The 17,514-nt window shown below is 49.1% G+C and overlaps 1 protein-coding gene across 1 annotated transcript in view; it reads left to right on the forward strand.

Moving 5' to 3' along the window:
- Positions 1 to 17,514, forward strand: part of SCARA5 (scavenger receptor class A member 5) — a 133,427-nt gene that overhangs the window by 85,787 nt on the left and 30,126 nt on the right. Inside the window, exons 5-7 of the mRNA XM_061425063.1 lie at positions 5,644 to 5,724; positions 8,461 to 8,559; positions 10,394 to 10,450. Of these exons, the coding sequence (XP_061281047.1) occupies positions 5,644 to 5,724; positions 8,461 to 8,559; positions 10,394 to 10,450 (237 nt within the window). The remainder of the gene's footprint in view (positions 1 to 5,643; positions 5,725 to 8,460; positions 8,560 to 10,393; positions 10,451 to 17,514) is intronic.

Genomic DNA, 17,514 nt, shown 5'->3' on the forward strand with positions numbered 1-17,514 from the left:
TGTCCAGTCTTGGATGCTTCCCTGGGGAATCTGTGCACAGTGATGCTCGTGGCTCCTCCCAGCTCTGAGATGTGGGGGTTCCGCCCTGGTGCCCTCTGAGATCAGAGGGGTGAGTGTGAAGGTGAGCTTCAGAGCTGAGAGCGACAGGCCTCTGAGAAGGGAAAGGACTTGGCTAGTATTTGGGGACACCATGAGGAGAAAGCTTTGGCTGAGGTGGAGGAGAGTTTGTATTGAGAAGCATCAGACTGTGAGTTTGCAGAAGGGGTCAGGTTGGGAATGATTTGCAGGAGTCTCCAACAGAGAGGGCTGCTCGTCGTAGTGTGAGGGGCTTCCGAGGGTTCTGAGTTCACCTGATTTTGATGGGATCAATTGGACAGCAACAGTGGGTCATTGAGAGAAGCTGGAGCCAGAAAGGGCTCCACCCCTATGAAGGAGACAGGAAGGAAGGAGGGAGAGACAAGCCTCGGGAATCACCTGGATGAGAGCCGTGAAGGGGGTGGGGCAGAGGAAAGGGAGGAGTCCAAGCAAGCTCCAGATTGTCAGCCTGGCTTCCTGAGAACATGACATCAAGTCAGGTCCTGAGTAGTCAGATCCTGAGTTAGGTTTTCAGTAGTCATGTATGGGTGTGAGAGTTGGACTGTAAAGAAGGCTGAGCATCGAAGAATTGATGCTTTTGAACTGTGGTGTTGGAGAAGACTCTTGAGAGTCCCTTGGACAGCAGGGAGATCAAACCAGTCCACCCTAAAGGAGATCAGTCCTGGGTGTTCATTGGAAGGACTGATGCTGAAACTGAAACTCCAATACTTTGGTCACCTAATGCAAAGAGCTGACTCATTGGAGGAGACCTTGATGCTGGGAAAGATTGAGGGCAGGAGGAGAAGGAAGTAACAGGATGAGACGGTGGGATGGCATCACGAACTCAATAGACATGAACTTGGGCACACTCTGGGAGCTGGTTAGGGACAGGGAGGCCTGGTGTGCTGCAGTCCATGGGGTCGCAAAGAATCAGGCATGACTTAGCGACTGAACAGGAACAAATAGCTCTCAAGAATGCATCACCAGCAGTCAGCGCTGATTTGAAGAAGTGCTTGGTCCTCAGAGCTCCAGACAGCCTGGCCCCTTGAGACCCAGACTGGCCACATTCCAGGCTCCTCTGAGTCAGCCTGGCTAGTACCACCCGAGGACACGACTAAGCCCTGGAAATCAGCACCTGCCTTTACTAGCCACCCTTGCTTCTTCCCAGTTAATCTCTAGTAAAGGTCTTCACTAACCACTTGCTGTTGTTGTTTAGTCTCTCAGTCATGTCTGGCTCGTCACGACTTCATGGAGTATAGCCCACCAGGCTCCTCTGTCCATGAGATTCCCCAAGCAAGAATACTGGAGTGGATTGCCATTTCCTTCTCCAGGGGATCTTCCCAACCCAGACATTGGCAGGCAGATTCTCTACCACTGAGCCTCCAGGGAAGCCCACACTAAGCACTTAGTTGTATCTTAAAAACTCTATCCACGTGTAGGATATTTTTAGAATCTGGCTCTTATTGAACTGGCAGGGGGGTTTCAGATGGGGCTATTCTAATAGCCATCCTCAGTAATCTCAGCATAGTTCTGATGAAGCATTTTGAAGAGTAGGGTACAAGTGGTCAGGGACAGTCTTACCACTCACAGGTTCTCAAGCCCATTTATATCCACCATGTCACTGAGTTCCCTTACTCCTCACTGCAAATACCTGAGGAAGGAATTTCTACTTAGATTTTACAGACCCAGAATTTGAACCCAAGATCTCCATCCTCAAATCCCACCTTCCAAGTGATGTCTGTCTCCTTGATGCCTCTCCATCAGAGTTAGTCCAAGAGATAGCATCCTGTTTTTGCCAGAACTACTGCTGGGAAGGTCCATGTGTTGGGTCACACCCACCTTGGAGTGAATAGAAGAAATGGAGGATGTGGTCTCTAGCATCAGTGACCTGGTTGAGCCCAGGGTGCTGAGTTTCCTAGGGCAGGAAGGAGGGCAGGAAGGAGCAGGGAAGAGTGAGAAGGGGTGGAGTGGTCTGGGGGCAGGAGAGGGTGACAGCCCTGTGACTGTGATGACAGAGATTCAGGAACTGCTGTCAGCAACCTTTGCTGCAGCCTTGACCTGGCCAGGGGATTGCTGGCGTGGGCATTATAAAGCTCACTTGCTTCTTCCCCCTCTCTTTCTCTGCAGTATAATCTTAGGCGTGTTCCTGACAGGTGTGGTGTCTCGGTCCTATTGTCTGGAAGCTGAGGTCCCCATGGCCAGTCTTACTTTGTTTTTCTTCCTATAAAAGAGGAGTGAAAGTGGATCAGTCGTGTCCGCCTCTTAGCGACCCCTTGGACTGTACAGTCCATAGGTTTCTCCAGGCCAGAGTACTGGAGTAGATAGTAGTAGTAGCCGCTCCCTTCTCCAGGGGATCTTCCTAACCCAGGGATCGAACCCAGGTCTCCCACATTGCAGGCGGATTCTTTACCCGCCAAGCCACCAGGGAAGCCCTGGTGAAGAGAGGAAGATGATTACAAACCGCGGTCCTCCTCACATGATCCATGCCTTGTTTAATGATTTGTGCACTTTTCAATTGTTGATTCCTTTTTTCCTCTGTTCTCATGCCATTGGATTCTTAAACCGCTGTCAACTTTGGTTAGGGTCTGAGGACAGTGCCAACTTTGGGAATGTATCAGTACATCTTGATCTTGGCTGCCTGGCTGTTTTGTGTGTCTTAACACCCTCTGATCTCATATACTCGTTCATTCGGCAAGTATTTATTGAGCAAGCATGACTGCTAGGGGGCGAGTATACATGTTTCGGTTTCCTAGGGCTGCATGGCAGAGCAGCACAACTTGGGTGGCTTTTTGTTGTTTACTCAGTTATGTCCAACTCTTTGCGACCCCATGGACTGTAGCCCACCAGGCTCCTCTGTCCATGGGATTTCCCAGGCAAGAATACTGGAGTGGGTTGCCATTTCCTCCTCCAGGGGATCTTCTTGATCCAGGGATCGAACCCAAGTCTCCTGCATTGGCAGGAGGGTTCTTTACCACTGAGCCACCAGGGAAGCCCCTGGGTGACTTGAAACAACAGAAATCGATTCTCTCACTGTTCCGCAGGCTGGAAGTCTGAGATCCAGGTGTGCACAGGACCATCCTCCCTCTAAAAGCTCTGGGGGAGGATCTTTCTTGGCCTCTTTCTCTACTTCTGATGTTGCTGGCTATCTGTGGTGTTCCTTGGCCTGTAGACGCGTCATTCCAACCTCGGCCTCCATGGTCACCTGGCCTTCTGCCCGTGTGTCTGTCTGTCAGGACACCAGAAATTGGGTTAGGACCCACCCTACTCCAGTCTGACCTCATTTTAATTAATTACAGCAGCCAAGACTCTCTTTTCAAAGAAAGTCGTATTCTGAGATCCCGGGTGGACCTGAAATTGGCAGGGACAGTTTGACCCAGCGCAGTACAGTTGGGGCATTTTCCTTGGTCCTCTTTTTTGTCTCACTGAGCAGCCAGAATGGAGAGTTTAGAATCTGGGTCTTCACAGCCAGTACAGGGATGCCAAGGGTGTGGTCCTGTCTCGGGGAGCTGGCCATTTTCTTGGGAAAAAGAGAACATGTACACTTGTGACTACAGGACATGGCAGTGTGGGATAAGCATCAGATTGTATCAAGGACATGTGTTCAAACAGGCCCTGCCCACATGTGGCAGGAATGATGGATCAGAGAAGGCTTGGCCACGAGAGTGGCAATGAGCAGCCTTGGTGGGGCAGGTAGTGATAGGAGATTGATGGGGAGGGCCCCCTGGCTCACCAGCCTGGGAATAGCAGGCTGCAGGGCATGAGGGACAGGTCTCTTCTGGGAATGATGTGACGTCTAGCATGATGAGCGAGGCCGGGTTGATGGGGCCAGACAGCCCTGAGCTGATCCACGGCTCCCTCACTCATTAGCTGGCTGTGTGGTCATCTGAACCCAGAATGTGTGGACTGAGTCGGATCACACAGGCTAGAATCCCTGCCATGCTGCAGCCTCACCGTGGAAGGAGGCCCCACCAGGGAGCATTTAGAAACCCCTTCTTCCATCCAGGTGCTCAAGCTAGAAATCTGAACCTGATCCTGGCTGCCTCCTCTGCTTTCACCTACATTAGTCAAGGTCTGTCTCTTCTACTTCTTAACAGCCACTGACATCCCTCCTCATGGCTACTTCCCTAATTCAGGGCTCCCCTACCTCTCAGCTGGGTGCAACCTCCTCCTTAGCCTCCCTGCCTTTATTTCCCCCTGTTCCCATCCCTTTTCCAACACCGCAGCCCGAGCACTCTTCCTTGTGTGCAGATCTGGCCACACTTGTATTTCAGGTCCCTCCTGTGGCTTCTGGTGCCCTCGGGGTCAAGTTCAACACTTGCACCAGGCCTCAGAGACCCTCTACTTTCTCATCCTTCTTACCCCATCATGTGTCCCCCTGGCTTCCAATCCTACCAACTCTCACAGATCTTTAAGCTCTTATGGGGATTGTTCTCTCTGCCTGAAACTTTCCCCTTTCACTGTGTCTTAGATAGTTAAGGCTGTTATAACAATACCATGGGCTTCCCTGGTGGTTCAGTGATAAAGAATCCAGCTGCCAATTCAGGAGACTTGGGTTTGATCCCTGAGTCGGGAAGATCCCCTGGAGAAGGAAATGGCAACCCACTCCAGTATTCTTGCCTGGGAAATCCCATGGACAGAGAAGCCTGGCGGGCTGTAGTCCATGGGATCACAGAGAATCAGAACATAGCAACTAAACAACAATACCACAGACTGGGTGGGTGGCTTAAAAGGCAGAGTTTTCCTTCTCACAGTTCTGGAAGTTGGAAGTCTGAGACCAGGATTGGGTTCAGATGCAAGCCTTCATCCTGGCAATGGCTGCCTTCTTGCCACATCCTCCTATAGCAGAGAAAGCATGCTTGCCAGTACAAGTGTGAGGAAGGGAGGGAGAGAGACTGCTCTCAGAGGTCTCTTCTTATAAGGGCACTAATCCCATTATGGGGCCCCACCCTCATGACTTCATCTAACCTTAATCACCTCCCAAAAGGCCCCAACTCCAAATACCATCACATAGGAGGGTAGGGCTTCAACACATACCTTTGATGTTGGGATGAGGGAGCCACAGACATTCAGTCCATAACACACTCCCACTCCTCCCTTTACTTAGCCACTTCTGTTCCTCCTTGCAATTTCACTGTGGATGTTACTTCTTCCAGGAAGGTTTCCCCGATTTCTGCCTCCCCCACCCACAACACACACACATACAAAGGTGGACTAAATAGAGCCCCATGTGCCTCCAAAGCATATTTTTGACACTTCCTTTCTGTAGGAGTGAGGGGTTTTTTTCTTTTTAATATTTATTTGGCTGCCTCGGGTCTTAGTTGCAGCACACGGAATCTTTCACTGTGGCCTGTGGGCTCAGTAGTTGTGGCCTGAGGGCTTAGCTGCTCTGCATCATGTGGAACCTTAGTTCCCTGACCAGGAATCAAACCCGTGTGGCTGCATCACAAGACAGGTTCTTAACAGCTGACCCGCCAGGGAAGCTCCGCGGAGGGGGTTTTTGTTTCCTCAGCAGGCGACCTGCTCCAGAAAGCCATCCTCTAACCTGAGTGCCGTTTGTCACCCTTTCAGGACCACCGGGCCCCAAAGGTGATCCCGGGGATGCAGGGAAAGAAGGCGAGCCTGGAATCCCTGGACTACCTGGACTTCGAGGTAATGGAGGCCCCGGGAGGGACCTGGACATACCAGGAAGGGAAGGAGCTCTCCCATCCATCCCTGACTTTCTGTTTTATTGTTGATGTCGGTGATGGGGCTCTCAGGACAGTCCCCAATTGACTCAGCTTCAGACGCCCTGTTCTGTTAAAAGACTAAGAGGTTGTTGGTGTAACGTGGTGTGTTTTAGTCTCTCAGTCGTGTCCGACTCTTTGTGACCATGTGGACTGTAGCTGTCAAGCTCCTCTGTCCATGGGATTTCCCAGGTAAGAATACTGAAGTGGGTTGCCATGCCCTCCTCCAGGAGCTCTTCCCCACCCAGGGATCAAACCCAGGCTTCCATGTAGCAAGCGGATTCTTTACCATCTGAGTCACCAGGAAAGCCCTGCTGTTAATATAAGTCAGTTAAAAAAATATTATAAGTTCTTTCTGATTTGGAAAGCTTAAAACATTTTTTAAGTAGTGTAACACTAAGATGGAGCAAATCCTTTTCCATAGAAAGTACCAGGATCTGAAGGACAAGAGTGCACAGGAGTCTTACAGCTCCCTGAACCCCAGGTCAGGGCCCCTGAGACCAGGATCATCAGAAGGAATCAAGGGTGTCCTCTGATCCAGAGCAACCCTTCAAGTATGCCACACCCCCTCGGCATTTCCTGGGTCCCCAGCACTTGACCCCTTGCTTCTGCGGAAACCACCCCAGTCAGTAGACACCCGTCCTCTCCTGCCCTCTGCTACCTGCCCTAGTGACAGCCTGGAAGGTCCAGTAGCTGACAGGGAGGGTACTTTGGGACCTTCTGGAAAGAATGTGTTCTCCTTAGATGCCTTGTCTCAGGAGTTCCTGTTCCATTGCCTTATCAAACTTTGCATCCCAGCCTGTCAATTCTGGAGCCTCTGCTGTGAACAGCATTTTTCTAGGAGAGTGTAGAGTCTTCTTGGGGCTTCCCAGGGGGCAGGAGACGAAGGAGACATGAGTTTGATTTCCTGGATTGGGAAGATCCCCAGGGGGAGGGCACAGCAACCCTCTCTGGTATTCTTGCCTGGAGAATCCCATGGACAAGAGAAGCCTGGAAGGCTATAGTCCATAGGTCGAAAAGAGTCAAACATAACTGAAATGACTGAGCATGCACACACTTAGAGTCTTCTAAGTCAGCAGTCCCCAACCTTCTCGGCACCAGGGACCGATTTCATGGGAGACAATTTTTCCTTGAACGGTGAGGTGGGGAGATAGTTTCGGGATGAGTCAAGTGCTTTAAATTTACTGTGCACTTTTTTTCTATTATTATTACTTCAGCTCCACCTCAGATCATCAGGCATTAGATCCTGGAAGTTGGGGACCCCTATTCTAAGTGATGTAAGAAAAGGGGAGGCTTATCAGGGGAAAGGTATCTGCTTATTTATGTCAGGAATAACACTTCCAAACCCTCTCCTTCCTAAATCTCTAAGGAGGCTGCAAACAGGGGAGGAGGCAGAGGCTGGTGGTGGAGGTGGAGCTCACAGCCTGGCCTTCACTCCTGGCCTCCGCCTCTCAGCGCAGCTCCCTAAAGTCAGAAGTTAAGGATCCTCAAGGGCTTCCAGAGCAGTCTTTTTCTTCCTCAGTCAGTGATGGGATGGGGGACCCCTGGGCATATCGTGCATGAGATTCAGAATTCCATGACAGCAGGGCTGTTGGCCTACAGGAATGTTATGTTAGGGGGCGGAGGGGAAAGGAATCAAGCCCTTTTCTGAGGTCTTTCCACCCTCTTGGGACCCTGGTCATTTGGTGTTTGCTGTAGAGAAATCATAAGTGAAAGGCAGATTTCTTCATGTCTTGGAAAAAGGTTAAAGAAAACGAACTAACATTCAAAGCAGGAAAGAACAATTAATTAGTTAATCAGAGTGCCCTGCTTTGCAGAGATAACTTTGGGCTTAGGTCAGGCCTCCAGGGGTGGAGGCCTCACTGGGTAAAAGCAATTGTTGACTTCTGGTCTCTATGGTGACCTGCAGCTGGTGTCACGGGCCTTGGGGCCAGGAGCCCTGGGGCCTGATAGATCAACAGCCTGTCTCACCCCAATTATTGAGCTTTTGGACTTCCTCCCTCCTTGTCAGCCTGCCATCCCCTTCTCTACACTTCCCTGTGTTTGTTGCAGGGAAGGGACCTTTCTATTTTTTTTTTTCTATGGAATGAGGAGTGATTTCCTCTTCTTCCTACCCTAAGTACCAATAAGCCCTTTTCATCCAGCATGAGATGAAGCCAACCCATTAGGGCTAAGATCCTGTCTCCAACAGTGTCTGCTGTGTGACCTTGGGCAGGTTGCCTCACCTCTCTGGGCCTCAGTTTTCTCATTGGTAATACAGGTGGAATAACACCTCAGATTATGGGCAGAATTAAATAAGATACTTAATAAAAAGCATTCAGGAAAGTGCCTGGCACATTCAAAAGGCTCAAGATTTTTTTGCAAATCTAAATCTCCAGCATAGGGAGAGCTAAAGAGAGCTCGCCCAAATGAGTTTGGCACCTCCGACCTTGCTCACAATAGACTCGGACCTTTCTTGGGGAGGGATCCAGACTCATTGGGTTAAAGGTGCTGACGGGGAGAGTTTGTGTTGGCCTTTTGAGGTCTGTTTTTGCAGCATCTTTAACTGAAAAAAATCAAGAAGCAGAGGCAACAGGAAGATGCATGGTTGAGCCAGACAGTGGTCACTGAGGGCCCTTCCAGTTCTGAGTCTGAGGCCCCAAAACTTTCTTGTCTCCCCTAGGTCTGCCAGGGGAGAGAGGGACCCCAGGACTGCCCGGCCCCAAGGGTGATGAAGGGAAGCTGGGAGCTACTGGGCCAATGGGCATGCGTGGCTTCAAAGGTAACACTGCATCTCAGAGCATGCTTGCTTACCACCCGCCCCTGAACACCAACTTGGGCACTGGACTATGGACTGGGCTCAAATTCTGGTTCTGCCACTGACCCGCTGAGTGACCTTGAGCAAGTCACTGAATCTCCTTAAGCATCTGCTTCTTTTCTTCCTTTTGGCCATGCCATGTGACATGCGAGATCTTACTTCCTGGATGAGGGATGGAACCCATGCCCCCTGCAGTGGAAGCGTGGAGTCCTAACCACTGAACCACCAGGGAATTCCCCTTAATCATCAGTTTCTGCATCCCCAAACTAGAAATCCTCATGATGCCATATTTCACAGGGCTCTCATGAGGGTTACATGGAATGCATATGAGTGAAAACGCAGTAAATTCTAAAGCACTATAGAAATGCAAGGGCGTGTTCCTGTGCTTGCAGTTCAGTGACGTAATGAGAGGAAACCGGGCCAGGAGAACAGAGACTGCAAACCCAGGCTAGCCCCTGCCCCCAGGACGGCCAGATTCCTTACAGTTTGTCATAGTCTTTTGGTCCCCCAAATAGTTAAAACTTTAAACAGTTCTCAGATTTCCACTGTCAATAGTGTTTCTTCTGACTTGTTTTCCTTCATGTTAATAGTCACCTTGTTCATTTTCAGGGGAGCCCATCTTTGCATGTTCATTTCGAGTCTCCAAACCTCCTAGCACCATTGCAGAAGAAATCTGACACTCTTTCCCTGGCCTTTGCCTCCTCCCTTGTTCTCACCCCACATCAAGGATGACCTGTTGATCTTGGATCACTGGGAATTTTTATTTTACTTTCTGCCTGGTGATTAAACAGACTGAGGTTTTCCTTCCTCTTATATCCACATTTTTAAAAATTGATTTTTAAAACACATTACAAAAGCAGCGCATGCTTACTAAAAACAATTCAACAATACAGAAATGCATAAAGTCTAAAGTATACAGTGAGTGCCCTCCTTCGTGGTCTCTTAGGTGCTTACTCTTCAGAGTAACTACTGCAAACGCTTTGGAGCACATCCTGCCAGACTTTTTTCCAAAAACACATTCATATTTACATATATGGTTGCCTTTGTTGTTGTTTTTTTTTTTTTTCCAAAACTTGGATCACACAAGGCATCTTCCCCTGGAACTTGCTGGCTTCCTTTTTTTCATGAGAGAATTTGCCATAAGCTTTTGATTTGTAGTTGATTTTCTGGAGGCACTTGGATGGAATCCCCTGGTCTTTTTAATGTCCCCTTGAGTGGTGTCAGGACCTTTCAACTTCTTTGTAGAGTGAGGTGTTAGCTGAGAAAAGAGCTTTGTTCTTTTAACCATATCCTAGGAAGGAAATGCCACAATTCCCTGGAAACTCCCTCGTGTTGTATAACCTCCCTCACCAAAAAATCTGCCCGATGTAGAACCTATGTTTCTCCTTGTAACTGAAGACCCTCCCTGCTTCCTTTTCTTCCTGCATGCTTATTAGAGCAACCTTGGATTTAAGCTTCTAAAATTTTGGCTATTTAGTAGGAATATCTTTTCTTTGTCTGCTCCCTATGGGATACCATGCACTCCTTTAAGTCCGTGCTGCGATGGTCCTCTGTGTTTTAATTAAGAGGGAAGGAAATGTCTCGGCTTGGTGCCCACCCACCCTGCTCCCAAGGAGGACTGGACAGACAGCATAACTGACTCAAGCTCTTACCCTTCCTGCCATACATGCCCTGCAGGTCTGCGGGCTCCTGCCTCAGCATTTCTCTGGTTTGGGGTTAATGTCTCCTGCAGATAAGACTTTGTTCACCATGTGGATTTATTTCCATTTCTAATGTGGGTTTTCCTCCTCTGTTCTAGGTGATCGAGGCCCAAAAGGGGAGAAAGGAGAGAAAGGAGACAGAACAGTGGATGCCAGTAAGGAAATTCTGTTGGGGTCACTGGATTCTGGGTCAGCACGGGTGTGGCTGTTGCCCCAAGCAGCCCCACAAGTTTTGGGGTCTGGAACATGGAGCCATTGGCCCTGACTCCAGTGTCAAAGAAGCTACCTACCTGCTCTAGGGCTCAGTTTGTCCAGCAAGAGAGAATTATACCCCAGGGGCACAGGCTATGTTTCCAGTGGTTGTATAAGGGTCTGGAGGCAGACTGCCCAGGCTTCTTTCTGGTTGCCTCACTACGTAATGTGTGCCTCAGTTTTCTCATCTATAGAATGGGAATTAAAAGTGTTCTTACATCATAGAGTCATTGTGAGAATTAAATGAGTCAATCCATGTAACTGGTGGTTAGGACACATGGTTAGGACTCAGTATTAATTATTAGTATCCTATGTAATACACCAATTCAGACAGACTTTCTCAAATCATCAGAGATGCTTGCTAAAATTCAGTTACTGACTTCATTAAAGAGCTTGACCTACCTGGGTGGTTATATGGGGAAAGGTGTTGAGGCTAAGCAGAAACCTGTTTGTTTTTTCCCTCTGCCACTAACTGAGCAGTGATGCTGGAGATTTCATTTGGCAGACCACTGAGTCCAGAAATGGATGTCTCTCCAACCAGGGTCCTTCCTACAGTGTTTACGAGGGAAGTCAGCTTATCTAGTTCTAACACTCTTTTCCAGGGCTTATTTCCATTATGAAGGGCTCCATGTAGAAACTTGGAGAGACTGCCAGAGAATAGCGAGCCTCCAAGCCAAGTTTCAACGAATAGAGTTTTCTAGCCAAGTTAAAAAAATGGTACCAGCACATAGTATTCTGGGGGCTCTGAAATCTACCATCTGGGTAAAGGCTCAAGCTGTTTACCCTCTTCTAAGGCATATGGGCTCTGGTGTGGGCTCTCCAGGAATCCAGGGCCTGGGGAAATGGACAGACACCACTCTAGATGCACACTTCGGACCCAGTGTGAGGGTTTCCTGAAGGCTGATCCTTGGTTTCAGTGGATCCTAAAAGTGACACTTCCATCCAAGCTATGCAGGGCCAAGAGACCTTGATCTTGAATAGTACCTTCTCCAAAGTTCCTGAACCTTTATCTTGCCTCCTACTTCCTCTGCCCTTTCCTTTCCTAGGACAGTGGTTAAGGATCCAATAGGAGAAATGTACGTGATAGCTTTTTGTCTCTCTAAAGCGATGGGTGTACCTGAGGACAGGTATGCCCATATCTACAGGGACTCCATACGCTCATCTTCCATTGCTGTGTCGTGCCAAGTTGCTTCAGTCATGTCTGAATCTTTGCAATCCCATGGACCATAGCCCACCAGGGTCCTCTGTCCATTGGATTCTCCAGGCAAGAATACTGGACTGGGCTGCTGTGTCCTTCTCCACACCTTACCTTGGATGCTGTAATCCACAGCAAACTATATACTTTCTAGCATTATCTAGAGTCCCTTTCACGGAGAAGGCAATGGCACCCCACTCCAGTACTGTTGCCTGGAAAATCCCATGGATGGAGGAGCCTGGTAGGCTGCAGTCCATGGGGTCGCTAAGAGTCAGATACGACTGAGCGACTTCACTTTCACTTTTCACTTTCATGCATTGGAGAAGGAAATGGCAACCCGCTCCAGTGTTCTTGCCTGGAGAATCCCAGGGATGGGGGAGCCTGATGGGCTGCCGTCTATGGGGTCGCGCAGAGTTGGACACGACTGAAGTGACTTAGCAGCAGCAGCAGAGTCCCTTTCAAGGACAGCCAAGGGCTTGACTGGGAGTGTCTCAGCTAGAAGAGATATGCTGGACCATGCAGGAGCCAAAAAAAAATGAAGGCAAAGGAAGGGAATCTGGATGTGATCTAGGATGTCAGTGATATATCTGAGTCACATTTCTTTGAGAGCTGGGCAAACTACTTTGTCTCTTGAACACTGCCTTGTACAGCTCTTTGCTGACTGTTGACTTTTGGTAAACAGTGCCAAAGCAGCTGAGAAGGACCCTGACATTCCCCTGTGAAATGGAGAAGTCCTGATGGGGTGGTGGGAAAGGAGGGACAGTGGAAAGATGACCTCTGAGAGGGATAGCAGAGACACCGCCCACCCAGTGCGTACCCACGGGTGCTTGTCAGACTCTTTAGCAGCTTCTCCAGCTGACTCAAGAGCAGGGGGTGGGCTGCGCTGGGTAAGCCTGGAAGAGCTGTGCGCTGTCAGTCACCATGCAGCCCATGGGGATGTTTTCATCTGTTTGCCTTGCCTCGGTGGGCCCAGCTGGGTGGGCTTTGCAGTGGGATTGGGCCCTGAAGCTGGGGGCACAATGTATAGGGGAATGGGTGTGGGACAGAGCTGAATCGCAGAGGTTGGGGGCTCCCCCAGGCATGGGCAGGGAGCCTGGGGGAAGGGCATCTAATCCATGTGGCCCTGGAGCCTCTATTCTGCACTCAGAGGCTGGCCAGCCCCTTCTCAGGCACTGCTGGTGTTCGTTTTTGCCCTGAAGGGGCTGTACCCTCCCTGGAGCCCAGAGCTCAGGTAGCTGCCCCCGACAGGACCCCAAAATGTCTCCATTGGTGATGGAGCAGGAAAGTGGGGTGGCTTTGCAGGTTCAACCCCATCGACAGGGGACTGTACATGCAGCATGCAAGGCATTAAAGACACACATAAGCATTGCAGACCCACCAGGCTGAACGGCCTTGTCTATTTCCCATTCTCAGAGGCCTGGAGTGGGGAGTAGAGACTCTCAGGGCAAGGAGCAGCGGCTGGACAGACACCCAGGCCTCAGCCTTCCCTGATTCTGGAATGAGAGGAAGGCCTCTGGTCTTTTTTTTGGCCGCACTGGGTCTTCGTTGCTGCACATGGACTTTTTCTAGTTGCTGCAAGTGAGGGCTACTCTCTAGTGTGGTGCTCAGGCTTCTCTTGTTGCAGAGCATGGGCTCTAGAGCGCATGGGCTTCTGTCATTGTGGCTCCTGGGTTGCAGAGCACAGGCTCAATAGTTGTGCACAAGCTTGGTTGCTCCTTAGCACGTGGGATCTTCCTGGATCAGGGGTGGAACCTGAATCTCCTGCATTGGCATGCGGATTCTTTCCCACTGAGCCAGCAGGGAAGCGTCCCCGCCTCTGCACCTTTTTTTGGTGCGCCTCAAAGCTTGTGGGATCTTAGGTCCCTGACACAAGGATTGAACTCACGCCCTTGGCAGTGAAAGTATGGAGTCCTAACCACTGGACCGCCAGGGAATTCCCAGGCCCCTGGTCTTGAAGACGAGGAGTGGGCTCCTTAAACAACTTCGAGGTGCCCCCACCTGGAGATAGAGGTGACAGGGCCTGAGGCTGAAGGAGGGCGATTGAAGCTCTTCGGGGCTGAGACCTGGGTCTTCCCACGGCCTCCACCCACCAGCCTGCCTCTGCTGATGCCAAACCCACACTGTAGTCAGACTCCTGGTTATGTTTCCACAGAACTCTGGTCCCAGAGGCATTCACTGGATCGCTGGGACTGAGGTTCTGGGGAGGGGCCAGGGGATCATCTTACAGAAAAGTGAGGAAAGTCTGATCCACGCTGAGTGCCTACTTCTGGAGGGGGGTTCTTAGTCATTCCTCCAGCCCAGGGCAGCCCCGCCATGAGTTCCCAGGGGTGAAAGAAAAAGTTCTCAGCCCAGGGCTCCACCTTCCTTAAAAAAGGATGTGGTAGAGGAGGAACCCTCCTCGAGGAACCCAGCTTGCCCCTGAGGCCTGGAACCTTTACCAAACACCTCCTACTCTGGTGGCACAGTGGTAAAGAATCTGCCTGCAATGTAGGATCCCCAGGTTCAATCCCTGGGAAGGGAAGATCCCCTGGAGTAGGAAATGGCTCCAGTATTCTTGCCTGGGAAATCCCATGGACAGAGGAGCCTGGTGGGCCTCAGTCCATGGGATCCCAATAATCCAAGATGACTTAGCAACGAAACCTCCACCACCACCTCCCACCTTTAACAGCAAAAAGCTAAAACTCCAGCAGGTGGGGGTGTTACTACATTAAAAGGATTGATGAGAAAAAACATAGACCCCTCCTCAGGTCAGAATCAGAATTTGAAGGTTTTCCTTTGAAGAAGGCATTATAGCAAAGACTTCTCAGGACCCATGTTTTAAGTCAATATTAAATTATTTTTCAGAACAAGATCTTGTATTTATTGATCCTTGTTTTGGCCTGGAGTCATAGGGTTTTAGAGTCTTAGGATTTTAGAGTCATAGGGGTTAGATGGTGTTTCAAACCATCTTCTCTTCCACTCCAGACAGCTGGACAGAATTCCCACAGTCTCCCAGCTAGGTCATGGCCAAAGTGAGGCTAAATAGAATGCAGAGCTTCTGATTTCTGCTTGATGAGAGGTAAAGGTCTTTTGTTGTTGTTGTTTGTTTGTTTGAGGCAAGGCTGGTACCATGTTTGGCTTTTGAGAGTTTGGCCAAGAACAAAAAAGTTAGATTTGCACATCTTAAGACAGGAAGACGTTTGTTTTACCCTCATCGATGGTCCATTTGCAAGAAAAATAAATAGTACTTTTGCAGCGAGGGAGTAAGTAAAGGATCTGTGTTGTTTAAGCCCCACAGTGTGGATTTCAAGCAGGATGTAAATTCAGATTGTTTAAAAATGTTTCCTCAATTAGGATTCACATGGGGAAAAGCATGCAGGAGGGGCCAGGGTGAATTCCAAGCCAGAGCTTAGCGATAGCTATCAGTAGCATCTCAGAAAAACTGAAAAATGGTTAACAGCTTGTGTGTGTTTTCAGTATGTAAGGAAGTAGGTTTCTGTGTGTTTGGCAGGGTGGGGAGCCAGTGGACACCCTGCTAAGTCACTTCAGTCTTGTCCAACTCTGTGCGACCCCATAGACGGCAGCCTACCCACAGTAGGCAGTAGAGCCTACTGTCCCTGGGATTCTCCAGGCAAGAACACTGGAGTGGGTTGCCATTTCCTTCTCCAATAGTGGACACCCTAGCATGCAGTATATAAGCTCAAAATAAGTTATCAGGATGGTGGTTTCTAGACAGTTCTTTTCCATCACTGCTGAGATGTCTCTGTCTCTGCTTTAACCAATTCTCAATGTTTTGTTTTGTTTTCTGGCTATGCCTCACGGTATGTGGAATCTTAGTTCCCCAGCCGGGGTTTGAACCCATGCCTCTTGCCGTGGAAACTCAGAGTCTTAACCACTGGACCGCCAGAGAATTCCCTCTATCTCTCTTTTAGGACCTGTGTGTGTGTGTGTGTGTGCATGCGCGCTCAGTCGCTTCAGTTGGATCTGACTCTTCAAGATGCTATGGACTGTAGCCCTCCAGGCTCCTCCATCCATGGGATCCTCCAGGCAAGAATACTGCAGTGCGTTGCCATGCCTTCCTCCAGGGGATCTTTCTGACCCAAGTCTCTTTTGTTTTCTGCCTTGCAAGTGGGTTCTTTACCACTATCACCACCTGGAAAGTCCCTCTTTCAGAATATAGGATGCAAAGACCATCCACTGGAGTCTGTGAATTGCCTTCCATCCATCCCTGTCTCTGGAGATGCCAGGGAACCTGTCTGGGATAGTGTAGCGCCAGAAGCTAGCATTCTTTCAGACCTGAGGGACTGAATTTGTTGCAATAATGCTTCTTTCAGACCAGACTTTTTATGTACACTTATATCTATTAGTCCAACTGTGTGCACATTTTATTCCTGGTGCAACTTTACTACCTCAGCAACAGCATGATTTGAAAGTAAACCACACTTCCAAGTTAAAGTAGGCACTCACTCAGGACTGCTAACCAACTAGCCCACATTTCACTTAACTCTCCAGTCCTATCCAGGAGGCATAAATCATGTGCCTGTTAGAGAGATAAGAAAGCTGAGGAAGAGGATAAGGAGCCCGCCCCCACCCAGCGGCATTCATCCGGGGCAGAGTCAAGACCCAGGACGGGTCTGGAGTCCACTAGCAGTCCATCTTGGATTCTCTTTGATTCTCGGATTCATTCTCTCTGGCCTTTGACCTGGGGGTCAGCATGGGGTCCTTGTGGGCCTCTCTCCTTAGTGGGTTTAATATGAAATTGCTAATTTCTTTCTTACCAATGCTCATTGTTTAAAATTTATTTTTATAATTGAAGTTTAGTTGATATAAAATGTCATATGTTATAGATGTACAATATAGTGATTCATAATGTTTAAACATTATACTCCATTTACAGTTATCCCAAAATATTGGCTCTGTTCCCAAGCTGTACAAAGCATCCCTATGTCATACCTAATAGTTTGTACCTCTTTATCCCCTCCCCTTGTCTCGCCCCTCCCCTCTTCCCTCTCCCCACTGGCAACCACTTGTTTGTTCTCTGTGTCATTGAGACTGCTTCTCTTTTGTTATACTCACCAGTTGTATTTTTTACTTATTTTTTTAGTTTTTTAAAAAAGTTCTCGATGTGGATCGTTTTTAAAGTCTCTACTGAATTTGTTGCAATAATGTTTCTGTTTTATGTTTTGGTGTTTTGGCCCCAAGGCATGTGGGTCTTAGCTTCCAACCAGGGATCAAATCTGCACCCGCTGCATTGGAAGGTGAAGTCTTAACCACTGGACAGCCAGGGAGATCCCTAGTTGTACTTTTTTAGAGTCTCAGTTACTTTTAAGAGACTTTTCCCCATCTCAGAGTTTGTTCTTTATTTCACCAAGCCCTCACTGTCTCACCTGCTTGGGGGCTTCTGGGATCGGCCACACTAAAGTCTTCATGCCTGGGATGGGGGCTCTGCCTCTGACAGCAACACTTCCCCCCTCACGGGCTTTTCCTGTTCTTCCTGACTGATTGTGTTCAGTTTCTGCCTTTGTTCATCCTTTCTCTTTATCCTCACATAGTGTCCCTGACAGAGGCAAACACCACAGAATGGTGGAGATGGAAAAGTGTTTTTTAAATGTTTCTTCCCTTCCCTTTATTTTTGGTGATTGAGAACACACGGAGATACAAAACTCACTCAGAAAAATTGTCTCGCGGCAAAGCAATGGTTTTTCCAGTAGTCATGTTCAGATGTGAGAGCTGGATCATAAAGAAGGCTGAGTGTCGAAGACCGGATACTTTCAAACTGTGGTGCTGGAAAAG

Source organism: Bos javanicus, chromosome 8 (genome assembly GCF_032452875.1).
Source record: "Bos javanicus breed banteng chromosome 8, ARS-OSU_banteng_1.0, whole genome shotgun sequence".
Taxonomy (NCBI): Eukaryota; Metazoa; Chordata; class Mammalia; order Artiodactyla; family Bovidae; genus Bos; species Bos javanicus.